Source organism: Bos javanicus, chromosome 4 (assembly GCF_032452875.1).
Source record: "Bos javanicus breed banteng chromosome 4, ARS-OSU_banteng_1.0, whole genome shotgun sequence".
Lineage (NCBI taxonomy): Eukaryota > Metazoa > Chordata > Mammalia > Artiodactyla > Bovidae > Bos > Bos javanicus.
The window spans coordinates 99,533,042-99,559,994 of record NC_083871.1 but is presented as its reverse complement, the minus strand read 5'-3'; the positions used below and the strand labels follow the sequence as shown (position 1 = coordinate 99,559,994).

Genomic DNA, 26,953 nt, shown 5'->3' with positions numbered 1-26,953 from the left:
GATTTTCCAGGCAAGAATATTGGAGTGGGTTGCTATTTCCTTCTCCAGGAGATCTTCCCAACCCAGGGGTCAAACCTGGGTCTCCTGCATTGCAGGCAGATTCTTTACCAGTAGCACCACCTGGGAATACCATTTGTATTTGATAGATTATATAAGTAGCTGGAGAATATTTCTGGATGACTGAATAAGAAACTGGTCATGATCATTGCCTTTGGGGGAGGGAATGCAATAGGAACAAGGAACACCGTTCATGGGTTAGCTATTTGGGGACCATTTTGAAAAGATACAGCATTATGTTAATTTAGCAAGTGTTTCTCATTCCCTTAACGATGACACCAGCTAACCTGATTCCCCTTTACCTCTTCCCCTAAAGAGGAACATTCCTGGGTTTGTGTTCTTCCTGCATATCCCACCCCAGCAGAAAATCACCCCTGTAGTTTGTTAGTGCTTCTCATTAGGGGTTGATTCCCTTGAGCCTTGGGAAGCACCCCTAATCCAGCCAACTATCTCATGGATGTGGGGCCAGTTTGGGGGTGATTCTGAGAATGAAGCTCCAGAGAATGGTCCTCATCTGCTGTGCCCTCCTGATAGGGGTGGGCACATCAGAGCCAGAGTATCCAAGAGAGGGAAGAACTGGTCAAAGGAAAATCACCGGACCCCTTGTTTAGGGTGAGAATGGTGGCAAAGGTTGAGAAAAGGGGGAGCTGGAATGTGGAGGATGCCCTGAGGCCAAACATCAGGGGAGGGAGCCACACACTGGAGTCTTTCACAGAGTGCCTGAATGTCATTCCAAACGTTCTGCTTCCTTCAGTCAGTTCAGTTCAGTCCCTCAGTCGTGTCCTACTCTTTGCGACCCCATGGACCACAGCACGCCAGGCCTCTCTGTCCATCACCGGCTCCCGGAGTTCACCCAAACTCATGTCCATTGAGTCAGTGATGCCATCCAACCATCTCTAAGCCCCTGCACACGATGATGAGGGACTCTTTAGCTGCAGGTCTGTGAAATCGCTAGGCTGCTAGAGGTGTCTGCTGGGACTGGGTGCTGAAGTGTGTTGAGTAGCATTTCCCCCAGTTCACGCCCACCTGGAGCCTATTTGAAACTAGAATCTGTGCAGATGTGATTAACTAAGGCTGTAAGCTGAAGTCATCCTGGATTTGGGGTGTGCCCTCGATCCAAATGATAGGTGTCCTTACAAGATGAGAGGGACACAGAGATCACAGAAGACGGAGGCAGCGATGCAGCTACAAGTGCAGGATCTCCGGCACTGCTGGGAGCCACCGGGGGCTGGGAAAAGGCAGGAGAAATTCTCCCCTAGAGCTTTCAGGGGGAGCACGGCGGATCAACACCGAAACTGGGCCTGGGAGAATAAATTTTTGTTGTTTTAAGCCCCTGAGTTTGTGGTAATTTGTTACATGAGTCCTAGGAAACCAATACAGGCACTGGTATGAACGGGGAAGAGACAGTTGCCCTCTTTACACACCCTGTACCAAGGCCTGAGGCCTCCCACATGAGGACACTCTTGGGCAGCTTGTTCAAGACACAGATTCCCGGGGCCACATCTCACAATACTGAATGGAAATCTTGAGTGTGGGGACGTCAGGAATCTGCATTCCAATGAGCTCCCAAGGTGAGTCAAGTCTGAGCTCCTCTGCTTTACATGAGCTCCAGTCCTGCCAGTTCTTTCTTTCCTGCTCTGTGTAAGTAACGAAGTGGGGAAAACAAAGACTGTCCCATCCATCTGCTCTCAAAGCCTTGGTAAAGTGACCTGACTTCACTGTGCCCAGAGCAAGGGACTCAGTGGTCAGGGTTTGGCAGCCAAGGGTTGGTGGGGGGTGCAGAGAGCAAACTGCAGGAAACGGCCTTGGCTCCAAGTGGTCTCAGCAGAGGAAAGGGAAGGGTAAGCAGGAAAAGGGCCACATTGAAAAGCTGCCCTGATTATTTTTGGACTTTTCATCACTATCACGTACCTTTTAAAATAAACAGCTATATTTTTGCTAAATCAGTGGGGAAAATCCATGGCTCTGAATCTGAAAGGGGCTGTCTCCTTGACAGCTCATGAATAACCCCCTCCTTCCATGGAAACTTCCAGGAATGAACTTTCTACCCAAGACCCCCACATGCATGTCACGGTGGGCTGCACAGTCAGCTTTTTGGAAGCAGAAATTAATATCCTTCAAAAGCTGACAGCAAATATTACCCCAGTGTCTCCGAAAGTGATGAATTAGTTCAGCCTCTCAAAAGGCATCGAGGAATCACCCAGGTAGGAATGCCTGCCAAGGGCCAGGCCTCTGAGGTCTGGTCCCTGCCTCGAGGCTCCCAGGCTCGGATGTGCCCTGAAGAGCATCCCCCTGCCTCTTCCCTGGACATCTGCCTTCCACAAGATGAACTAGACTAAAGTCAACTATCCATGGAAGAACGTTCCCCCGTGGTGTGAACTGGGGGAGCTGCAGCCAGTGCTCCCCTCCAGAGCCCACCATCTGAGGGGAGGTGAGCCAAGGCCTGACTGCACCCTGCTCCATCCTACCTGTTTGACTTGAGTGTCAACACAGCAAAAGTCTTTGAAAAAATCGACGATCTGCATGTACAGCTGAAACTTGTCCTCCGGATTTTTTGAGTTTTAGACAGCCAGCCTGGAACTATCAGCAGAAAGGAGGAAGAAACAGCAGTTAGAATCCTAACTTTTTACCTCTGCTTTGTTGTTGCTGTTCAGTCACTAAGTCGTATCTGACTCTTTGGGACCCCATGGACTGCAGCATCCCAGGCTTCGCTGTCATTCACCATCTCACGGAGTTTGCTCAAATGCATGTCCATTCATTCGGTGATGCCATCCAACCATCTCATCCTCTTGTTGCCCGCTTCTCATCCTGCCCTCAATCTCCACCTCTGCTTGCACCGTCTAAAAATATCTGGATTACAATGAGAACCACTTTGAAGCACGCAGCTGGACCCTCCAGAAGGTGGCCCAGGGCCTTCTGTGGAAGGTTTGCACAGCCCCAGTTCCAGCATCATGTCTAGAAGCTGCTGGGGAAGCAAGACTACAGGGAGGCTGGCCCATGGGTCCTAGTTCAGTGTTCTGAGCTGTGTCCTGGGGAACAAGGAGCAAGATTTCCTCTCCACCCAAAGTCAGGCTCTGCTCCCACCCGTGACCTCCCAGGCTCAGGAAGCACAGGGCATGATCGAGGTCAGTCCCTTGACATGCCTCTGGCTCAGGAGGTCTAAAGTGAAACGCCAGCCCTGGCACAGAGGCTTCCCTGAAGATTCTTTTCCTGCTGTTTCCTGGAACAAGGGGAGAAGCCTACCAACAGGACTATGAATCAGGCCGGACAGCTTGTGGTGCTTTGACCTCACTTCCTGCTGGAATGAGGCCTCACAGTCAGCTTGGGAACCCTGGCAGCAACCCTCTGCCTTTTCTAGGGAAAGACAAAAAAAAAAAATTTTTTTTTTTTCCTGATTGGTTGTTTTCTGTTCCACCAGCAGGGTGAGTAGTTAACAAAATTATTTGCCAAGTACACTTTGGCCACTTTTCAAAGAAATTGTTTACATAGCCCAAGCCCAACAAAGAGACAGCAATGTCTGTCTCCAGCCGGTTTCCGCAAAATCAAACTTTACACAGCCGGGAAGAGTCACCACGGAAAATCGCTTTGAGATTTTGGGCAAGTCTGGCTGGGCTGGGCTGGGGGAGGGGGGGTGGCAGCTGAGTTGCTGACCTCTCATCTGCCTGCAGGCCCCCAGGGCTCTGGGCTGGAGCCACAGGCCTCAGAAAAAATGAAGATGTTCTTTGGGATCATGAGAACATGAATGTCACCTCATTCCCAAGGCAGAAAGCTACATGTTCTTGCTTCTTAAAGAAAAAAAAAAAAAATGTTATTTATTTGGCTGTGTGGGTCTTACTAGCAGCACGCAGGATCTAGTTCCCTGACCAGGGATCAAAACTAGCCCTCTGCTTAGAGAGTGTCAGGTCTTAATCACTGGTCACCTCTTTTTAACCAGGTATCTGAGGGTGCTGTGCCTTTAGGCTGTAAGACCACAGCTTTTCAAAGTAGCAACGACATTTTAGTCCTAAACTCTCTCTTTCTGAGAAAACACAGCTGTTTTTTATGTGTGTGTGTGTGTTTAAAAAAACCAAGCTACTTCTTGTTTTAAAATCTCCCCAGATGCTCTTCCGACTTCAGGGGGTCATCCCTCCTTCTACATCCTTCCCATCAGCACTGTAAAAACAGCTTCTCCCCTTGTGCAGTTCAGAGACTCTGTCACTCACCCCAAGGCTCAGGCATGGGGCCTGTTTCCATGTTGGCCCAGACTCTCTCTGTCCACCTCTCAAACAGACTGACTGCTGTAACCCACCCACGGCCACCTCACCCCAGGAGACAGTGCAAATCACTAGAGTTGACAACTCACTGATGTATCTCAGCCCTGGGTCACAACAGAAGAACTGTCTCTGCTGAAGAAGCCCCAGAGAAGATCCTCCCCAGGGCAATGGCACAATCCTAGGACCAGCCTTTTCTGAATCACAGGAAAAAGTGGATTTCCAAGAACTTCCACTGAATTATGCTCCCCTCTGAGAGGCTGCAAGGGAGAGGGTCCTAAACACCCCAACAGGGACACCCACACACAGTCTCATACCCCTCCTCACCTGGGGCTAGATGTGCCTGGAGCTTCACTTTTGTCCAGGAAACTTGCCACATCGAAGGCATCTTCAAAAAGGATCTGAAAGAAACCACAAAACTTCACGTGTCAGAAATCGCCACACTCTGATGTTTGCTCTAGGCTGCCGAGGGATAGAAAGGCTCCCTACCTTTTGTCCCCAAAGGGGTGCATGTTAAAGCTGAGTCCTAAACCCAGGGTCTCTGCTTGGTGACCTTTACAGGGGATGAATATTAAGTTCTTGACCACCCAGAAAAAACTGCCAACCTCAGAGAGTGGCTGAGAGATGGGGAAGCACTGGGGACCATGGTCTTCTCTTTCTAAAGAGGGTGGGAGCTTAGGAGGGAGAGGTAACAGCCAGAGGTGAGCCTCTGTTTACACAGGAAAGGGCTCATCTACACCACCCGAGGGACAGACTGAGCCCCCCATCCACAATCTAGCAGTTTCATTCTAGGGGAACAGAGGTTCAGGGGCTCGGGGGTTAGGTTGCAGAGAGCCCACTCCCAGGGTGGATATGCCACAGTCAACCCGCTCCCTCCCACGTCCCTGCCCCAACCTCACTCCACCTTGGGAGTCCCTTGCAGTCACACCAGTCACTTGGGGTGCTTGTTAAAAACACAGATTCTGAGCCATCCCCTCAAAGACTCGGATTCAGTGGGTCTAGAGTATTAGCCAAGCACCTGCCTTTCAACTAAACTCCACTTAAGTAGTCTGGAGGGTCAACAATAACTAGAGACCAAATGGCCGAGATTTGAAAAAAAAAAAAAATCTGTGATAAAGGATGCAATCCTTAGAGCAGGAACTAGGCATCCTGGATAGGTCCTCCCACACACTGGGCCTCGTCTGTGAATTGGAAGGACTGGATGAGGCGACAGTAGTTTTCCATGCCTGAGTCCTGATGTCTAGGAAGCCTCCCAGAGAATGGGCCATCCTGGGCTGTCCACTGGATCATAGAAAAAGCTAAAGAATTCTGGAAAATCATCTGCTTCATTGACTACTTCAAAGATAAAGTCTTTGACTGTGTAGATCACAACAAACTGGAAAATTCTTAGAGATGGGAATACCAGACCACCTTACCTGCCTCCTGAGAAACCTGTATGCAGGTCAAGAAGCAACAGTCGGAACTGGGCATGGAACAATGGACTGGTTCCAAATTGGGAGAGGAGTACGTCAAGGCTGCATACTGTCACCCTGCTTATTTAACTTACATGCAGAGTACGTGTGAAATCCCGGGCTGGATGAAGTACAAGCTGGAATCAAGATTTCTGGGAGAAATATCAATAACTTCAGATATGCAGATGACACCACCCTGATGGCAGAAAGGAAAGAGGAATTAAAGAGCCTCTTGATGAAGGAGAAAGAGGAGAGTGAAAAAGCTGGCTTAAAACTCAATATTCAAAAATGAAGATCATGGCATCTGGTCCCATCACTTCATGGCAAATAGCTGGGGAAACAATGTACACAGTGAGAGACTTTATTTGGGGGGTGCTAAGCTGAGAAACGCTGGACTGGAAGAAACACAAGCTTGAATATAGATATCTGGGAGAAATATCAATAACCTCAGATATGCAGATGACACCACCCTTATGGCAGAAAGTGAAGAGGAACTAAAAAGCCTCTTGATGAAAGTGAAAGTGGAGAGTGAAAAAGTTGGCTTAAAGCTCAACATTCAGAAAACTAAGATCATGGCATCTGGTCCCATCACTTCATGGGAAATAGATGGGGGAACAGTGGAAACAGTGTCAGACTTTATTTTTCTGGGCTCCAAAATCACTGCAGATGGTGACTGCAGCCATTAAATTAAAAGACACTTACTCCTTGTAAGGAAAGTTATGTCCAACCTAGATAGCTTATTCAAAAGCGGAGACATTACTTTGCCGACAAAGGTACGTCTAGTCAAGGCTGTGGTTTTTCCTGTGGTCATGTATGGATGTGAGAATTGGATTGTGAAGAAAGCTGAGCACCGAAGAATTGATGCTTTTGAACTGTGGTGTTGGAGAAGACTCTTGTGAGTCCCTTGGATGGCAGGGAGATCCAACCAGTCCATTCTGAAGGAGATCAGCCCTGGGATTTCTTTGGAAGGAATGATGCTAAAGCTGAAACTCCAATACTTTGGCCACCTCATGCACAGAGCTGACTCATTGGAAAAGACTGTGATGCTGGGAGGGATTGGGGGCAGGAGGAAAAGGAGATGACAAAGGATGAGATGGCTGGATGGCATCAGTGACTCGATGGATGTGAGTCTGAGTGAACTCTGGGAGTTGGTGATGGACAGGGAGGACTGGCATGCTGTGATTCATGGGGTTGCAAAGAGTTGGGCTTGACTGAGCGACTGAACTGAACTGAAAGGTCAACTACTTAATGACCGTTGACTCTCTTCTGACCTTGGTTTTTCTATTATAGCTTAATCAGCTCTGTCCCCTCCCATGTCAAACTTCTCATTGTTTTGCTTTGCAGGGCTTCCTCTTGGACGGACTCCCATCAGTGTCTATGTAGGTCCCACTATGTGTTTCCTGCAACGTGGGTCCCAGTACTATCTGTTCCAGAACATTCCATCATTATGAATAACAGGTATTTGTTTACATCGGCCTTCATGTGCATACACGCTAAGTTGCTTCAGTTGTGTCTGACTCTTCGCAACCCTGTGGACTGTAGCCAGCAGGCTTCTCTGTCCACGGGATTCTCTGGGCAAGAATATTGGAGTCGGTTGTCATGCCCTCCTCCAGGGGATCTTCCCAACCCAGGGATTGAACCCACATCTCTTACATCTCCTGCATTGGCAGGCGGGTTCTTTACCACTAGCACCACCTGGGAACCCCATTGGACTTCATGGAATGGGGTTTATTGAGAATTTTAGAGGAGCATTTTAGTACTCTGTGTGGGATAAGACTGAGACTGCCTTCCTGGATTTGTCTCTCCAATAGGTAGCTTACTAGAAGTTTCTACATATTAGGGAGCCAGGCACCCAAGCTGTAGAAGCACTTTTTCTCAGCCTCTCACCTGAGGTCTTTGCTCCACCCATGAGCCTTAGTAGCCTCTCCCAGGTCAGCATTTAGGGCCAGCAGTCCCTCCCTAACGGCTGTGTCAGTGTATCTCAAGGGCCAGGCTGCTTGTGTCACTTTTGCAATGTTTACATTCCAGTTCAACCAGTCACTAGAAATCAGCTTTAGAAAACAGAAAAGCCCCTCTGTCTGGCCCAGAGCCTCACCCCCTCTTCTCTTGCCCCTGGGAACCTGGTTTCCAGAAAGTGCTGTCCTGCCACATCTCAACAGGCTGCCCCCTGATTTGTTTCCTTGGTGCCATGGGGGATCATTAACTTCTCTGCAACTACCCACACTTTTCAAATGTTGCAACGCTTACTATCACTGGATGTACCTCGGTCCCCTGAAGTGACCTAAGAGGGCTGGAGGGGATGTCTGTTAGAGACCAGTAGGTGGGGCTTGGAGGCCCCACCCTCTTGGATCCTCATCTTTCCCTCTCTCTTATTATTTTGGCAGGCTGTGAGAAGTTAATCTTCCTCTCTAGCAGCGGCTTCGTTTCTTTTCTGTTCTGAGAGGAAGGCAAAAAGAGAAGACCCCAAGCGGCCATGAACTCTGCCATCACCACCTGTGAGCACCCTAACCCCTTGGTGAGTGCTGGTAGAAGAGAGGGGATGATAGAGGTGGGGTGTGTGTTAAGTGTTAGTCTCTCAGTCGTGTCCGACTCTTTGCAGTGTCATGGGCTGTAGCCCGCCAGGCTCTTCTGTCCATGGGATTCTCCAGGCAAGAATACTGGAGCAGGTTGCCATTCCCTTCTCCAGGAGATCTTCCTGACCCAGGGATCAAACCCAGGTCTCCTGCATTGCAGGCAGATTGTTGGGGTAGCCGAAAAGAGGAAAGACCCTGGAGAAAGGTCCCAGTGTGGAGTTCTAATGCAGATTCATGAGGAAGGTGGCTTGTGTTCCAAGTGAGATGTTGAATTTTCACAGCTGTTCTTCTGCTGCCACTGTCGCAAGGCAAACATCCCATCCTCAGTGCTGAACTCCGTGAATGAATTACAAAGGAAGAAGGGAGAGCTGAAAGGCCCTCTGTTTTACTCTGTTGAATCTAAGTGTTTGTTTTCAAGGTTTCTCAGCATTATGATTTCTTTGATCAGAAAGCCTTTCTGAAGCAAAGCAAAGAGAAAGAGGAAAGCAGAGAGAGAGAGAGAGGATGAGAGAGGGTGAGAGACATGGAACTACTGTTTACCGAATGGCTGATATATCCTAGTATTATGTACTTTATTTTCCTCCTTCAAGCCACTGAGGCATACACCTCTGTTCCCATTTTACATATAAGGAAGCTGAGGCCCAGAGAAGTAAAGGGACAATAACCCATCTGGAGGCCTCTCCAGCTCATCCTTGAGCCCTGCTCCCACCATTCTTTCCAGCCTAGTTTGGCCACCTAAAAAGCAGGGCCGGGGGTGGGGGGAGCTGACTGAGTGGGGACCCTTTGCCCACCATAGCCAGACAGAGCCTCTCCCCACCAGGCCCAGCCATGGTATCTGTGCGACAGGTGCCATGCATGAGCCTGGGCTGGGCCCTCAGAACTGTCCCAGGGAGCCCAGCTGCCAGACCTTGCCCACTGCTAGTCAGTCTTCTGGTAAAGGGACTGTGGCTGACTCTTCTGGAAAAATTTGACAGGCACCTGAGAGAAATTTCCTCTCCTCTCAGAATTCCTATTGCTAAAAGTAAAAATTCAACTGGGTAAATTTAAAGCTAGTTGGCTTTATTTTTAAAATTGTTATTATTTCTTTTGGCCACACCTTGCAGCATGCAGGATCTTAGTTTGCCCACCAGGGTTTGGACCCAGGCCCCCTGCAGTGATTCCACATGGTTAAGTGTGGAGTCTTAACCGGTCGACTGCCAGGGAAGTCCACATAATTGGCTTTATTTAATGATTCATGAAATGGACAGCATACCATCATAGAAGGTAGAAGGGAGCTTTGAGGAGCTGTACAAAATGGAGGAGTTTTATAGGCAGAAGGAGGCATGGCAAAGTTATTCTATCAAAGAGTGGATTGTTTCAGGCCAGGTCACTTTCCTGAAAAGCAGGGGTCTACCAGGCAGATCATCTCACTAGTTCTGACCAGATAATTCGAGACGGACTAGTGAAAAGTTACATCCCTGTGAGAAACCATAACTGCATGCAATTAATTAGGTCAGGCATTAGGTTAGAACTTCCCTGGTGGCTCAGACTGTAAAGCGTCTGCCTACAATGCAGGAGACCTGGGTTCAATCCCTGGGTTGGGAAGATCTCCTGGAGAAGGAAATGGCAACCCACTCCAGTATTCTTTCCTGGGAAATCCCATGGACAGAGGAGTCTGGTAGTCTACAGTCCATGGGGTCAAAAAGAGTAGGACACGACTGAGCGACTTCACTTTCTTTCACTTTATTAAGTCTTGGTTGGCTGATATGGGCTTAGCATTAGTTACTCCATTTTGGACCTTTTAAAATTGTTGTTGTTGTTGTTGTTTTATTTGTTTTTTGTTTTTTTAATTTTATTTTATTTTTAAACTTTACAATATTGTATTAGTTTTGGCAAATATCGAAATGAATCTGCCACAGGTATACCTGTGTTCCCCATCCTGAACCCTCCTCCCTCCTCCCTCCTCCCTCCCCATACCCTCCCTCTGGGGTATGCACCAGCCCCAAGCATCCAGTATCGTGCATCGAACCTGGACTGGTGACTCGTTTCATACATGATATTATACATGTTTCAATGCCATTCTCCCAAATCTCCCCACCCTCTCCCTCTCCCACAGAGTCCATAAGACTGATCTATACATCAGTGTCTCTTTTGCTGTCTCGTACACAGGGTTATTGTTACCATCTTTCTAAATTCCATATATATGCCTTAGTATACTGTATTGGTGTTTTTCTTTCTGGCTTACTTCACTCTGTATAATAGGCACCAGTTTCATCCACCTCATTAGAACTGATTCAAATGTATTCTTTTCAATGGCTGAGTAATACTCCATTGTGTATATGTACCACAGCTTTCTTTATCCATTCATCTGCTGATGGGCATCTAGGTTGCTTCCATGTCCTGGCTATTATAAACAGTGCTGGGATGAACATTGGGGTACACGTGTCTCTTTCCCTTCTGGTTTCCTCAGTGTGTATGCCCAGCAGTGGGCTTGCTGGATCATAAGGCAGTTCTATTTCCAGTTTTTTAAGGAATCTCCACACTGTTCTCCATAGTGGCTGTACTAGTTTGCATTCCCACCAACAGTGTAAGAGAGTTCCCTTTTCTCCACACCCAATCCAGCATTTATTGCTAGTAGACTTTTGGATCGCAGCCATTCTGACTGGCGTGAAATGGTACCTCATAGTGGTTTTGATTTGCATTTCTCTGATAATGAGTGATGTTGAGCATCTTTTCATGTGTTTGTTAGCCATCTGTATGTCTTCTTTGGAGAAATGTCTATTTAGTTCTTTGGCCCATTGTTTGATCGGGTCATTTATTTTTCTGGAGTTGAGCTGTAGGAGTTGTTTGTATATTTTGGAGATTAGTTGTTTGTCCGTTGCTTCATTTGCTATTATTTTCTCCCATTCTGAAGGCTGCCTTTTCACCTTGCTACTAGTTTCCTTTGTTGTGCAGAAGCTTTTAAGTTTAATTAGGTCCCATTTGTTTATTTTTGCTTTTATTTCCAATATTCTGGGAGGTGGGTCATAGAGGATCCTGCTGTCATGTATGTCAGAGAGTGTTTTGCCTATGTTCTCCTCTAGGAGTTTTATAGTTTCTGGTCTTACGTTGAGATCTTTAATCCATTTTGAGTTTATTTTTGTGTATGGTGTTAGAAAGTGTTCTAGTTTCATTCTTTTACAAGTGGTTGACCAGTTTTCCCAGCACCACTTGTTAAAGAGATTGTCTTTAATCCATTGTATATTCTTGCTTCCTTTCTCAAAGATAAGGTGCCCATATGTGCGTGGATTTATCTCTGGGCTTTCTATTTTGTTCCATTGATCAATATTTCTGTCTTTGTGCCAGTACCATACCATCTTGATAACTGTGGCTTTGTAATAGAGCCTGAAGTCAGGTAGGTTGTTTCCTCCAGTTCCCTTCTTCTTTCTCAAGATAGCTTTGGCTATTCGAGGTTTTTTGTATTTCCATACAAATTGTGAAATTATTTGTTCTAGCTCTGTGAAGAATACCGTTGTTAGCTTGATAGGGATTGCATTGAATCTATAAATTGCTTTGGGTAGTATACTCATTTTCACTATATTGATTCTTCCAATCCATGAACATGGTATATTTCTCCATCTATTAATGTCCTCTTTGATTTCTTTCACCAGTGTCTTATAGTTTTCTATATATAGGTCTTTAGTTTCTTTAGGTAGATATATTCCTAAGTATTTTATTCTTTCTGTTGCAATGGTGAATGGAATTGTTTCCTTAATTTCTCTTTCTGTTTTCTCATTATTAGTGTATAGGAATGCAAGGGATTTCTGTCTGTTGATTTTATATCCTGCAACTTTACTATAATCATTGATTAGTTCTAGTAATTTTCTGGTGGAGTCTTTAGGGTTTTCTATGTAGAGGATCATGTCATCTGCAAATAGTGAGAGTTTTACGTCTTCTTTTCCAATTTGGATTCCTTTTATTTCTTTTTCTGCTCTGATTGCTGTGGCCAACACTTACAAAACTATGTTGAATAGTAATGGTGAAAGTGGGCACCCTTGTCTTGTTCCGGACTTTAGAGGGAATGGTTTCAATTTTTCACCATTGAGGATAATGTTTGCTGTGGGTTTGTCATATGTAGCTTTTATTATGTTGAGGTATGTTCCTTCTATTCCTGCTTTCTGGAGAGTTCTTATCATAAATGGATGTTGAATTTTGTCAAAGGCTTTCTCTGCGTCTATTGAGATAATCATATGGTTTTTATTTTTCAATTTGTTAATGTGGTATATTACATTGATTGATTTGCGGATATTGAAGAATCCTTGCATCCCTGGGATAAAGCCCACTTGGTCATGGTGTATGATCTATTTAATGTGTTGTTGGATTCTGATCGCTAGAATTTTGTTAAGGATTTTTGCATCTATGTTCATCAGTGATATTGGCCTGTAGTTTTCTTTTTTTTTGTGGGATCTTTGTCAGGTTTTGGTATTAGGGTGATGGTGGCCTCATAGAATGAGTTTGGAAGTTTACCTTCCTCTGCAATTTTCTGGAAGAGTTTGAACAGGATAGGTATTAGCTCTTCTCTAAATTTTTGGTAGAATTCAGCTGTGAAGCCTTCTGGACCTGGGCTTTTGTTTGCTTGAAGAGTTTTGATTACAGTTTCAATTTCCGTGCTTGTGATGGGTCTGTTAAGATTTTCTATTTCTTCCTGATTCAGTTTTGGAAAGTTGTACTTTTCTAAGAATTTGTCCATTTCTTCCACGTTGTCCATTTTATTGGCATATAATTGTTGATAGTAGTCTCTTATGATCCTTTGTATTTCTGTGTTGTCTGTTGTGATCTCTCCATTTTCATTTCTAATTTTATGGATTTGATTTTTCTCCCTTTGTTTCTTGATGAGTCTGGCTAATGGGTTGTCAATTTTATTTATCCTTTCAAAGAACCAGCTTTTGGCTTTGTTGATTTTTGCTATGGTCTCTTTTGTTTCTTTTGCATTTATTTCTGCCCTAATTTTTAAGATTTCTTTCCTTCTACTAACCCTGGGGTTCTTCATTTCTTCCTTTTCTCGTTGCTTTAGGTGTAGGGTTAGGTTATTTATTTGACTTTTTTCTTGTTTCTTGAGGTATGCCTGTATTGCTATGAACTTTCCCCTTAGGACTGCTTTTAAAGTGTCCCACGGGTTTTGGGTTGTTGTGTTTTCATTTTCATTCATTTCTATGCAATTTTTGATTTCTTTTTTGACTTCTTCTGTGATTTGTTGGTTATTCAGCAGCGTGTTGTTCATCCTCCATATGTTGGAATTTTTAATAGTTTTTCTCCTGTAATTGAGATCTAATCTTACTGCATTGTGGTCAGAAAAGATGCTTGGAATGATTTCTATTTTTTTGAATTTACCAAGGCTAGATTTATGGCCCAGGATGTGATCTATCCTGGAGAAGGTTCCATGTGCGCTTGAGAAAAAAGTGAAATTCATTGTTTTGGGATGAAATGTCCTATAGATATCAATTAGGTCTAACTGGTCTATTGTATCATTTAACGTTTGTGTTTCCTTGTTAATTTTCTGTTTAGTTGATCTATCCATAGGTGTGAGTGGGGTATTAAAGTCTCCCACTATTATTGTGTTATTGTTAATTTCTCCTTTCATACTTGTTAGCATTTGTCTTACATATTGCGGTGCTCCTGTGTTGGGTGCATATATATTTATAATTGTTATATCTTCTTCTTGGATTGATCCTTTGATCATTAGGTAGTGACCATCTTTGTCTCTTTTCACAGCCTTTGTTTTAAAGTCCATTTTATCTGATATAAGTATTGCTACTCCTGCTTTCTTTTGGTCCCTGTTTGCATGGAAAGTCTTTTTCCAGCCCTTCACTTTCAGTCTGTATGTGTCCCCTGTTTTGAGGTGGGTCTCTTGTAGACAACATATGTAGGGGTCTTGTTTTTGTATCCATTCAGCCAGTCTTTGTCTTTTGGTCGGGGCATTCAACCCATTTACGTTTAAGGTAATTACTGATAAGTATGATCCCATTGCCATTTACTTTATTGTTTTGGGTTCAAGTTTATACACCGTTTTTGTGTTTCCTGTCTAGAGAATATCCTTTAGTATTTGTTGGAGAGCTGGTTTGGTGGTGCTGAATTCTCTCAGCTTTTGCTTCTCTGAGAAGCTTTTGATTTCTCCTTCGTATTTGAATGAGATCCTTGCCAGGTACAATAATCTGGGCTGTAGGTTATTTTCTTTCATCACTTTAAGTATGTCTTGCCATTCCCTCCTGGCTTGAAGAGTTTCTATTGAAAGATCAGCTGTTATTCTAATGGGAATTCCCTTGTGTGTTATTTGTTGTTTTTCCCTTGCTGCTTTTAATATTTGTTCTTTGTGTTTGATCTTTGTTAATTTGATTAATATGTGTCTTGGGGGGTTTATCCTGTTTGGGACTCTCTGGGTTTCTTGGACTTGGGTGATTATTCCCTTCCCCATTTTAGGGAAGTTTTCAACTATTATCTCCTCAAGTATTTTCTCATGGTCTTTCTTTTTGTCTTCTTCTTCTGGGACCCCTATGATTCGAATATTGTAGCGTTTAATATTGTCCTGGAGGTCTCTGAGATTGTCCTCATTTCTTTTAATTCGTTTTTCTTGTATCCTCTCTGATTCATTTATTTCTACCATTCTATCTTCTAATTCACTAATCCTATCTTCTGCCTCTGTTATTCTACTATTTGCTGCCTCCAGAGTGTTTTTAATTTCATTTATTGCATTATTCATTATATTTTGACTCTCTTTTATTTCTTCTAGGTCCTTGTTAAACCTTTCTTGCATCTTCTCAATCTTTGTCTCCAAGCTATTTATCTGTGATTCCATTTTGATTTCAAGATTTTGGAGCAATTTCACTATCATTATTCAGAATTCTTTATCAGGTAGATTCCCTATCTCTTCCTCTTTGGTTTGGTTTGGTGGGCATTTATCCTGTTCCTTTATCTGCTGGGTATTCCTCTGTCTCTTCATCTTGTTTAAATTGCTGAGTTTGGGGTGTCCTTTCTGTATTCTGGCAGTTTGTGGAGTTCTCTTTATTGTGGCGTTTCCTCACTCTGTGTGGGTTTGTACAGGTGGCTTGTCAAGGTTTCTTGGTTAGGGAAGCTTGTGTCGGTGTTCTGGTGGGTGGAGCTGTATTTCTTCTCTCTGGAGTGCAATGAAATGTCCAGTAATGAGTTATGGGATGTCTATGGTTTTGGGGTGACTTTGGGCTGCCTGTATCTTGGAGCTCAGGGCTGTGTTCCTTGCTGCTGGAGAATTTGCTTGGTATGTCTTGCCCTGAAACTTGTTTCACGCAGAGAGGTTTACAGCGTTATATGGAGAAGAGAAGAGTGAGGAGGGAGTTAGAGGTGACCCGAATGAGATGAGGTGGAATCAATAGAGGAGAGAGTGGGCTATTCAGTAATCTCTTCCTTATGTGCACTCCACAACTGGACCGCTCAGAGTTGTTCACAGAGTTATACAGAGAAGAGAAGAAGGAGGAAGGTGGCAGAGGTGGCCAGGAGGATAAATGGGCGGAATGAAAAGGAGGAAGACAGATCCAGCCAGTAATCAGTTCCCTAAGTGTTCTCCACCGTCTGGAACACACAGAAATTCACAGAGTTGGGTAGAGGAGAGAGGGGTTAGGGAGGATACACAGGCGACCTGGTGGAGAAAAAGGAGAGTCCAAAGGGAGAGACAGCAGTTAAGCCAGTAATCTCGCTCCCTAGTGAAAAATGGGTCCTGATGATTGGGTTCTTAAAGGTACAAAATTGGTAACAAATACATAAAAGAAAAAATTAAAAATCTAGAGTAGAGTTTGGAATTTCAAAAATATGATGTTAAAGAAAAGAAGAAGGAAAAGAAAGAGAGAAAAATGAACAAACAAAAACAAACAATTTCGCAAAAATTATAAAGAAAATATAGGTACAAAATTGATAACTAATACCAAAAAGCAAAAGTTAAAAATCTAGAGTAGAGAGTGGCCGAGAAGCCGGCGCTGCGGACGGCGGCCCGAGAGTAGCGCCCGCGATGCAGCCCGTGGGACCGCGCCGTGACCGCTGGGGCTGGCCTCGAGGAGCGCCCGATACCGCCGCCGCCGTGCGCGGAGCGAGCAGGAGATGTGGGACATGTGGATTTGGGATGTGAATTCATTTGAAAAGCCACTTTGGGGTTATGAAAGTGATTTCTGATGAAACTGGATTGGAATAATTTTTGTGATCTTTGTATATATATATATATATATATATATATATATATATATATTTTAAAATTTTGCATTTGACTTAAAGTGCCATGAGAAAATTTGCATACTGCAAGGTGGTCCTAGCCACCTCCTTGATTTGGGTACTCTTGGATATGTTCCTGCTGCTTTACTTCAGTGAATGCAACAAATGTGATGAAAAAAAAGAGGACTTCCTGCTGGGGATGTTCTAGAGCCAGTACAAAAGCCTCATGAAGGTCCTGGAGAAATGGGGAAACCAGTCGTCATTCCTAAACAGGATCAAGAAAAGATGAAAGAGATGTTTAAAATCAATCAGTTCAATTTAATGGCAAGTGAGATGATTGCACTCAACAGATCTCTACCAGATGTTAGGTTAGAAGGGTGTAAAACAAAGGTGTATCCAAATAACCTTCCTACAACCAGTGTGGTGATTGTTTTCCACAATGAGGCTTGGAGCACACTTCTGCGAACTGTCCATAGCATCATTAATCGCTCACCAAGGCACATGCTAGAAGAAATTGTTCTAGTAGATGATGCCAGTGAAAGAGACTTTTTAAAAAGACCTCTAGAGAGTTACGTGAAAAAATTAAAAGTACCCGTTCACGTCATTTGAATGGAGCAGTGTTCTGGATTGATCAGAGCTAGGTTAAAAGGTGCTGCTGTGTCTAAAGGCCAAGTGACCACCTTTTTAGACGCGCACTGTGAGTGCACAGTGGGGTGGCTGGAGCCTCTCTTAGCCAGGATCAAACACGACAGGAAGACAGTGGTCTGTCCCATCATAGATGTGATCAGTGATGACACTTTCAAGTACATGGCAGGTTCTGACATGACCTATGGTGGGTTCAACTGGAAGCTCAACTTTCGCTGGTATCCTGTTCCCCAAAGAGAAATGGACAGAAGGAAAGGTGATCGGACTCTTCCTGTGAGGACACCTACAATGGCAGGAGGCCTTTTTTCAATAGACAGAGATTACTTTCAGGAAATTGGAACATATGATGCTGGAATGGATATTTGGGGAGGAGAAAACCTAGAAATTTCCTTTAGGATTTGGCAGTGTGGAGGAACTTTGGAGATTGTTACTTGCTCACATGTTGGACATGTATTTCGGAAAGCTACACCCTACACGTTTCCAGGAGGCACGGGGCAGATTATCAATAAAAATAACAGACGACTTGCAGAAGTATGGATGGATGAATTCAAGAATTTCTTCTATATAATTTCTCCAGGTGTTACAAAGGTAGATTATGGAGATATATCATCAAGACTTGGTCTAAGGCACAAACTCCAATGCAGACCATTCTCTTGGTACCTAGAGAATATTTATCCTGATTCTCAGATTCCACGTCACTATTTCTCTTTGGGAGAGATACGAAATGTGGAAACAAATCAGTGTCTAGATAACATGGCTAGAAAAGAGAATGAAAAAGTTGGAATTTTTAACTGTCATGGTATGGGAGGTAATCAGGTTTTCTCTTACACTGCCAACAAAGAAATTAGAACAGATGACCTTTGCTTGGATGTCTCCAAACTTAATGGCCCAGTCACAATGCTCAAATGCCACCACCTAAAAGGCAACCAGCTTTGGGAGTATGACCCGGTGAAATTGACCCTGCAGCATGTGAACAGTAACCAGTGCCTGGACAAAGCCACAGACGAGGACAGCCAGGTGCCCAGCATCAGAGACTGCAGCGGAAGCCGATCCCAGCAGTGGCTTCTTCGGAACGTCACCCTTCCAGAAATATTCTGAGACAAAATTTACAAAAAAAGGAAAACGTAAGGACTGACTGGGCTACCTCAGCATACATTTCTGCCACATTCTTAAGTAGCAAAAAAAGGAAAAGTGCTTTCCTTCTGCAGGATGTAAGGTTTATCAGCCATTAAAACTTTATAGACTGCCCTCGCTTCCACTAGCTGTGAACCAGCCTTCCTGTCCCAGGACATGCAACTACGTAGTAGCGAGACTGTTCACACTGATGTTTACAAGATTGAAAGAGTCGGTCATCAAGAATCATCATAAAGAATACTCAGACTGAAACAGTCTGCGAACTGTGCTTTCCAGAGAGCTGCGCCTTTTATGGTTTGCGTGCACAGCAGTGAGTTCCGCTGACTGTGCTGTCATAATGAAGAGACGTCTAAGATTTTTTTTCTGATTAGAACTGGTAGCCAGTATATTAAATACTGATATAAAAATAAATGAACTGGAACCAGATTCAGAATCATGAAAACATTTTTACAATTTAAAAAACAAACTATATTAAACAGGGTTTAAAGGAAATTAGAACTAGGAAAAGTACAATTTGTTATAGTATAGTATCAAATTTCTATATAGATTTTATACCTCAGTGGGGAAAAATAACTGATTCCAATGACATTTATTCTGTTTTCATCTGTGATAGTCATGGATGTTTTTTTTTTCCTTGGGGTGCTGAAATTGAGCTGAAAAAAGTGGCTCTTTGAACGTAGTTTTAATTGCTTTCTACAGGTTTTTTTTTTTTTTTTTTTGGTTTGTGGGCTGTCAGAATTGTAATTTTTAATTGCCTTCAAAAAATGGAGATTTAAAGTGGTGTCTGGTCTCGGTGAACAAGTTAGATATCTCAGTTGCTCTTGGGTCAACTGGCTTACAGACTTTGCTCACACACACACAAATTTCTTATTAGAGTTTCAACTTCCTAACTTGATTCAACTGATTATGCTTACTTAACACCCAAGATTCATACTACTGTACTACAGATTTGTTTTCACGGCAATAAACCTTCTGTTTTTGTTTATGATTCCACTCAACAAAAGGCCTGCAGAAGTGATGTATTTGGAGATGATACGTTTGATGGTTTTTGGAAAATTTTTTTCACTCCATATTTGGATGTGCTTCCTTGTCAAGTGCATATTTAGATTAGGTTCTTGAATTGTAATGTTGATCTGCTGCCTTTTTTTTTTTTTTTTAATAAAATCCGACTGAAAATGTTTAAAAAAAAAATCTAGAGTAGAGTTTGGAATTTCAAAAATACAATGTTAAAAAAAAAGAAGAAGAAAAAGAAAGAGAGGGAAAAAAACCAAACAAACAAGAACAAACAAAGTCGCATAAATCTTCAAAAAAAAAATACAGGTACAAAATTGATAACAAATACCAAAAAGCATAAATTAAAAATCTAGAGTAGAGTTTGGAATTTCAGATATACAATGTTATTTAAAAGAAGAAGAGAAAGATACAGAGAAAAAGAAAAAGAAAAAAGAAAAAAGGGTCACAAAAATTATAAAAAACAAACAAACAAACAAACAAAACTATAGGTACAAAATTGATAACAAATACCAAAAAGCTAAAATTAAAAATCTAGAGTAGAGTTTGGAATTTCAAAAATACAATGTTAAAGAAAAGAAGGAAAAAAAAAAGGTCAAAAAAATTATAAAAAAAATATATATATGAAGTTTGCTTTAAAAAAATAGGGTCTTCTTCTTTTTTTTTTTTTGCAAAGTAATCGGTTATAAAAGTGGAAATTAAAGGAATAATAGAGGACTTAAAATTTTTTTAATTAAAAAAGTAATTAAAAAGAAAGAAAGAAAGAATGATCATATAAATGGTAAAAATATATCTAGGACTTTCTCTGGTTTTGTTGTGAGTATTGTGGGTTCAGTTCATTTTTGGCTAGTTCCTTGGTCTGACTTATATTTCTCAAGATCTATAGGCCCCTTCCTATGTAGTTGGTAGTAACCACAGGGTTTTAATCTATTGCCTGTAGCTTCCAAGGTGGTTCCCTCTGTTATAGCTTTTTCTTATAGTTTGCTGGTCTCTTCAGTGTCTGGTTTCCGCCCTAACACAAAGGGGATGGTGGAGGACACTTTTTTTTTTTTAGGCTCCCTTGTTCAGTTGCACTGAGGGGAGGTAGGGAGGGATGCTGCAAACAAATAACACTGGCGTGTGCTTGCAGTGCCTCAGCCACACTGAGCCTGCCCCCCGTTCACGGCACGTGTAGCCTCTCTGCCCACGCTGCTCAGGCTCTAGGTTGCTCCGCTGGGAACCATCTGTGGCCGGCCCTGGGCTGCCTGTACTTCCCAGGTCCAAGCCGCTCAGGTTCAGGCACTTGGGTAGTCCTCAGAGGCGCAGACTCTTGGTTGGGCCTGCATTTTGTGCCCTTCCCAGATCCGAGCAGCTCAGGTGATGAGGTGTTTGGCACGCGCGATTGCTGCGACTTATCGCCTTCCCGCCGCTCGGTTATCTAGGTGTACAACCGGCACACCTTCTCAGGCAGATGTTGATTGTTCAGACCCCCAAGAAGTTTTAGTTAGCAAAGAAGCCTGCTTACAGTTTTATAGATAATGTCTCTCTGGGGCTGCGATTGACCCTTTCTGGCTCTGGCTGCCTATCACCGGAGGGGGATGGTCTGCCGCCGGCTATCTCTGTTCAGTCCTTTGTTCCGTGCGTGGGCCTGGCGGTGTCATAGGTTAGGGCTGGCTTTTCGCGTGGTAGATATCCCACAGTCTGGTTTGCTAGCCCAAATTATTTCGCTCAGATAGCGCTCGGGGTATTCAGGCCAGATTCTTGGGATGCAGCCCGCGCCTAGCCTTCCTGCCCAGCCCCTGCTTGCTAATGGCGGATGCAGGCTTCTGCGCTGCTTCTCCGCTGGGGGAGTTACCGTAGGGCTCGCAATGTGCGGGTTTTAATTGTTTATTTATTTTCCTCCCTGTTATGTTGCCCTCTGTGCTTCCAAGGCTTGGCACAGATTCAGCAGTGAGAAGGTTTCCTGGTGTTTGGAAACTTCTTTCTTTTTAAGACTCCCTTCCCGAGACGGAACTCCATCCCTCCCTCTTTTGTGCCTTTTTTTGTCTTTTATATTTCTTCCTACCTCCTTTCAAAGACTTGGGTTGCTTTTCTGGGTGCCTGATGTCCTCTGCCGGCATTTAGAAGTTGTTTTGTGGAATTTACTCGGCGTTTAAATGTTCTTTTGATGAATTTGTGGGGGAGAAAGTGTTCTCCCCGTCCTACTCCACCACCATCTTAGCTCCTCCTCCCCTTTAAAAAATTTTTTTAAAACTTCTGTCACCATCTCATAGAAGCAAAAAAAAAAAAAAAAAACAGCTTGGGAAATAAGTTGAAGACTCTATTTTTGAAAGCTGTGATTTTTTTCCACATCTTTAGCACACCTGAAGCCAGTAGGGAGTGGTAGGGTCTGGGCACATATCTGTCTTTATTCAGTGAACTGTCTTGTCATTTTCCTCAAAGCCTCGGTCTCAGCACCCAAATTAAAAGGCCACTACTCTGAGATGTTTTGGTTTTCATGTGCATATTGCTTTGTTAGAAACTTCTAGGGATATAAACACGGGGAAGACAGATTCCCCAGCCATGTTTGGAGAGACCTGGACAATCCCAATGGCTGGAGTCAGTTGACTGGAAGTGTTAGGAAACAAACCTAGGGGGCAAGTTGGGGAGCAGGAGGCTGTGTTGTGGGGTGGATGGAGTCAGAGGGCCAAGGGATTCATTTCCCCCCAGGAATCCTCCTTCCTACTGCTGTTCCCTCTGTGCCAGCCTCCTCCTGCTCTGCTGCTCTGCTCCAGAGAGAGGACACGCTGTCCCTGTACACACAGGAATGCACCTGCCAGCAACTGCCCTCAACCAGGAGAGGAGAGTTTCATTCTCCCATTTACAAGGGGACCTGGGACAAGTCATGTAATCTCACTGAGCCTCAATCTCCTCTCTGGAAACTGGGTTGTGAGAATCAAATGAGAGGATGCATTGGAAGCTCTTTGCAAACTGTAAAGCGCTATAAAATGCCACACCTCAACAGAATGCCTCTTTGAGCAAGTGTTTTGGTGAAATTACAGCCCGTGTTTTGAGCTGATAGACTCTTCCAGTCAGAAGAAAAGCTTGTGGCCCGTCTTCTCATACCAGTGCTGACTCATGTGGAAGCTTCATTAAGAGTTTATTCTTCCTTGAAAAAGGGGATTGTAGGCATTCTTCTGCCACTATAAGAGTCATAGACTTAAAAACAAATTATTTATTTGGCCATGCCAGGTCTTAATTGCAGCATGTGAACTCCTGGTTGAGGCATGTGCCATCTAGTTCCCTGACCAAAGGTTGAACCTGGACCCCCTGCATTGGGAGCTCAGAATCTTAATCACTGGGCCACCAGAGAAGTCTGAGAGTTACAGAATTTTACTGACCAGGGATTCCCCTGGGATAAAGTCACTTCCCCCATCTGGATATGCCCTGAGGTGGGGCTTTTTCCACCTCCATCTGGGAAGCCCCTGCTCTACAATATCTCTGGGATGTCACATTTCTATGTATATCTTTAATATGCTAGTGACTCATCTCTGACACACAGGAATCTTAGCCCACTGTGTACCTGCTTATTTGATTTTTTGCCCCAGCACTTTATGTAAGTGACACGAAGTGCTTTACAGCAAAAGATGTATTTTGATCAGGCTCTGTGCGTTCTACCAGCCATAGCTGACATGCTTCACAGAAGTCACACACTCTTATCAGAGTGAAGAACCAGCTGTTCTCAAGGAAGATAAGTTTTTCTCCACTCTTAAGTACTAATTTTTTTCCATGTTGGGCCTCATACAAGGACAATTTCCCAGAAAAGTGTTGTAAAGCAATTACAGAAGTGGTTTCCATAGCCTCATCATGTCCAGATTGATATCCAGACAAACTTAGAATATTCAGTCATCAGGCAGAGAACACTCTTTGAGTCACTGACTTTTTTTTTTAAGATTGTTTTCTGATGTTGACCAATTTCAAAGTCTTTATTGAATTTGTTATAATACTTCTTCTCTTTCATGTTTTGTTTTTTTGGCCACTGGGCATGTAGGATCTTAGCTCCCTAACCTGGGATCGAACCCTCACTCCCTTCATTGGAAGGCAATCTTAACCACGGGACCACCAGGGAAGTCCTGAGTCATTCAGTTCAGTTCAGTTCAGTTGCTCACTCGTGTCCGACTCTTTGTGACCCCATGAATCGCAGCACACCAGGCCTTCCTGTCCATCACCAACTCCCAGAGTCCACCCAAACCCATGTCTATTGAGTTGGTGATGCCATCCAACCATCTCATCCTCTGTCGTCCCCTTCTCCTCCTGCCTTCAATCTTTCCCAGCATTAGGGTCTTTTCAAATGAGTCAGCTCTTCACATGAGGTGGCCAAAGTATTGGAGTTTCAGCTTCAACATCAGTCCTACCAATGAACACCCAGGACTGATCTCCTTTAGGATGTACTGGTTGGATCTCTTTGCAGTCCAAGGGACTCTCAAGGGTCTTCTCCAACACCACAGTTCAAAAGCATCAATTCTTCAGCACTCAGCTTTCTTTATAGTCCAACTCTCACATCCATACATGACTACTGGAAAAACCATAGCCTTGACTAGACGCACCTTTGTTGACAAAGTAATATCTCTGCTTTTTAATATGCTGTCTAGGTTGGTCACAACTTTCCTTCCAAGGAGTAAGCGTCTTTTAATTTCATGGCTGCAGTCACCATATGCAGTGATTTTGGAGCCCAGAAAAATATAGTCAGCCACTGTTTCCACTGTTTCCCCATCTATTTGCCATGAAGTGATGGGACCAGATGCCATGATCTTAGTTTTCTGAATGTTGAACTTTAAGCCAACTTTTTCACTCTCTTTCACTTGGATCAAGAGGCTCTTTAGTTCTTCTTTACTTTTTGCCATAAAGAATGAAGAGTCATTCATTGACCCTTAATGGCGGGGGGGCGGGGGGGGGGTGGGAGAAGGCCCCAAACTAACATCCCCGCTACTGTCCCCATCAAAACCTCCCCCCACCCCCTGCCACCCCTTCACCTTTCTGAGAATTCCAAGGGGTCTTGGGAGAAGGTATGAGGTGAGTTTGCTAGAGCTGTACCTGCCCGAGTCGTGTGAGTTCATTCACAGGCGCACATAACAGGAAGCCACATACACTTTTGAGTATTTTTGCAACCCTCCCAGAGTCAGAAGGGGACACGGAGTCTGAGAGAGAGGAAGTGATGTGCTAATGGCTGCCAAGCAGGGCACTGACAGACCACCGGGGCCCCAGTTCAAACAACGTGCTCTGCTGTTCCGTGTAGCCTACGCAGCGTCAATCAACCAGCCAGCCAATCAACAACCATTCTTTTCCTTCTGCCTCTCCTCTTTTCTTCAGCCGGTTCTTCTGCGGTTGTATTCAAGGACTGCACCACGCGGTCACTAAAACCTCGCGAAAAGTGCTCCGGAGTTTCCTTGGGCACCTCCAGGCTATCTTTGGCTTGGCCTTGACCTGCTTAGGCAAAATCACCCTTCTTTCACATCCAATCCAAGTATCGAAGCTGCATCAGGACAGCCTTCTTTTCAGGAATCCAAACAGGATCAGCATAATGTTGCCAAAGAGTTCTAACCAGTTATGAATTTATTTTAAAAAGTCAATGAGAGAATCTTTATGGTCATTAATTTATGCATGTGTTTATTTATTTATTTATTTTTCACTCAACAGATTGTGCTGTGAGCACTAACTCTGTGCTATTGATGGAGTAGAGAAGTCATGGGACTTTATGGGCTTTTGGATGAGGAAACCGTGTTATGGCTGTGAGGCATGCTGGGGCAGTAGTCCGGGAGTGGAGAGAAGTTAGGGAAGGCTTCCTGCAGCAGGTTTGGGAGGCATGCTTCCAGGCATTGCTGAATAGATGAGTAGAAGCAAAACTCTTGCATTTAAGTTTCAGAAACTAAATAATAGATTCATGGGCAAACGCTGCACCGAGCCACAGGAACAGGGTGACTCTGCAGGGCTGTGCTGTGGCTGACTCAGTGCACCCACTCTCTGCAAGCCTGACCGCAGCCCCGAGCTCCTCCCACTGCCTGGACCTTAGCACTCTGGGAAATTTTCTCCATCGCCCGTGGTGGGGCCCCCGCTTACTGGGAGAGCTGAGATCCGATTTGTGGTCCATCCCATGGAGGAGGAGGACTGGCTTCCTCTGTCTCCACGTGGAGATGGCACATCTATCCCACCCACTCTCCACGTCAGCCAGAATTGTCCTTAGTTGCAGCTTCCCTGGTGGGATCTGAACAACACCCTTAAAATGGCAGGTCTTAACTGGGGGTGATTTTTACCCTGCTGGTGACATTTGGCAATGTCTGGAGTCATTTTGGGTCGTCACAACTGAAGGTGAGGGCAAGGGCTTGCCACTGGCATCTAGGGGGTCCAGGCCAAAGATGCTTCTAAATATCTTAGGGTGCATGATACACCCCAACCCCTGCCATGAACACACACAACACAAGGAAGAATTATCCTGTCCAAAATGGCAATGGTGCTGAGGTTGAGAAACCCTGTCTTAGAATATGATGTTCCAGTGCTGTTCTGGAAGAGGTAGGGGACAAACACCCAGTTCTTGATCTGGTGGCTTTCTTGTCTCTCTCCACTTCAAAGCAACTGGTGACCCCTTGCCCCCGATTCATCTGCTTCTCCTACTTCTCTAGAGCAGGGCCACTGATCTTTAGGGAGAGTAGCCATGGTGTCTGTGCCCACAATTTTGCTCCCATTTCTTTTAAAATCAGAAGGAAAAAAAACCAATAATTTTTAGACAAAAGAGAAATTTTTTAGTACATAATAATGTATCTTTATATCAATATAGTCACAAAAAATAGCAGGTTTTTTGTATAGGAGAAGCCCATAGCATTGAAGTGATTAGCATTCCCAGGAGTCATAGTGCAGCTTCAGTTCAGAAGTTGTTCTTTGAGGCTGTGCTGAGTAAAGGGTGCTTGACTATGAAGGTTGGTGTTGGTATGGGTACCTTTAACATCCTTTCCAGAACTTTCTCTGTGAGAAGCCCACACTATCTTCAGGGCACACTGGCTGTGCCACTGTGCAGAACCTGCTATTCCTCTGTGGTCTGACCAGGGCCCAGGACCCTGCTGGGGCTTGTCACCTAATTGCCTGATCTTCATGCTGGTGGCCTTGCCCCATTCTGGCCACACTGAAGACATTGTTTTCCTATTCCTCTCACCTACAGATGCTCTAATGTCACTCAAGTATGAGTTAAAAGCCTTTGAAACATAGGACCAGAAGCTTATCATAATTATAGCAGCTAATACTTATTGGGTAGGTGCACCATGCAGGCAGGACACTGGACTATGTACTTCATGCTCTGGTTTTTTCCCGAGGTTTATTAGATGTAATTGACATATAACATTGTGTAAGCTTAAACCGTCCAAGAGATTGACCTGATACAATTATATGCTGCAAAATGATTACCACCATAGCAGTTATTAATAGATTCCTAGGTATCGCTAGTGATCAACAACTGCCTGCCAATGCAGGAGACTCAACAGATTTGGGTTTGATCCCTGGGCTGAGTAGGTCCCCTGGAGGAGGGCATGGCTATCCACTCTAGTATTCTTGCCTGGAGAATCCCATGGACAGAGAAGCCTGGCAGGCTATGGCCCATGGGGTCTCAAAGAGTCGGACATGACTGAAGTGACTTAGT

At 44.2% G+C, this 26,953-nt stretch overlaps 3 protein-coding genes across 6 annotated transcripts in view; all 3 read left to right on the top strand.

The window, feature by feature from the left end:
* The window catches only part of LOC133246454 (solute carrier family 23 member 1-like), a 170,504-nt gene that overhangs the window by 76,876 nt on the left and 66,675 nt on the right, over positions 1-26,953 (top strand). The window lies entirely within an intron of this gene.
* The window catches only part of LOC133246457 (solute carrier family 23 member 2-like), a 46,202-nt gene continuing 27,391 nt past the window's right edge, over positions 8,143-26,953 (top strand). Inside the window, exon 1 of one of the 2 annotated variants that reach the window (XM_061414806.1) lies at positions 8,143-8,273. In XM_061414806.1, the coding sequence (XP_061270790.1) occupies positions 8,232-8,273 (42 nt within the window). In that variant the 5' untranslated portion in view covers positions 8,143-8,231. The remainder of the gene's footprint in view (positions 8,274-26,953) is intronic. The other variant, XM_061414805.1, reaches the window with a different exon arrangement.
* On the top strand, positions 16,537-18,726 carry LOC133246453 (polypeptide N-acetylgalactosaminyltransferase 1-like). The gene has a single exon (XM_061414790.1). The coding sequence runs from the start codon at positions 17,131-17,133 to the stop codon at positions 18,262-18,264; it is 1,134 nt and encodes a 377-aa protein (XP_061270774.1). The 5' UTR covers positions 16,537-17,130; the 3' UTR covers positions 18,265-18,726.

Excerpts from the sequence above, each read along its gene's own strand:
- LOC133246453 (XM_061414790.1), top strand. The coding sequence starts at position 17,131 with ATGGAGCAGTGTTCTGGATTGATCAGAGCTAGGTTAAAAGGTGCTGCT.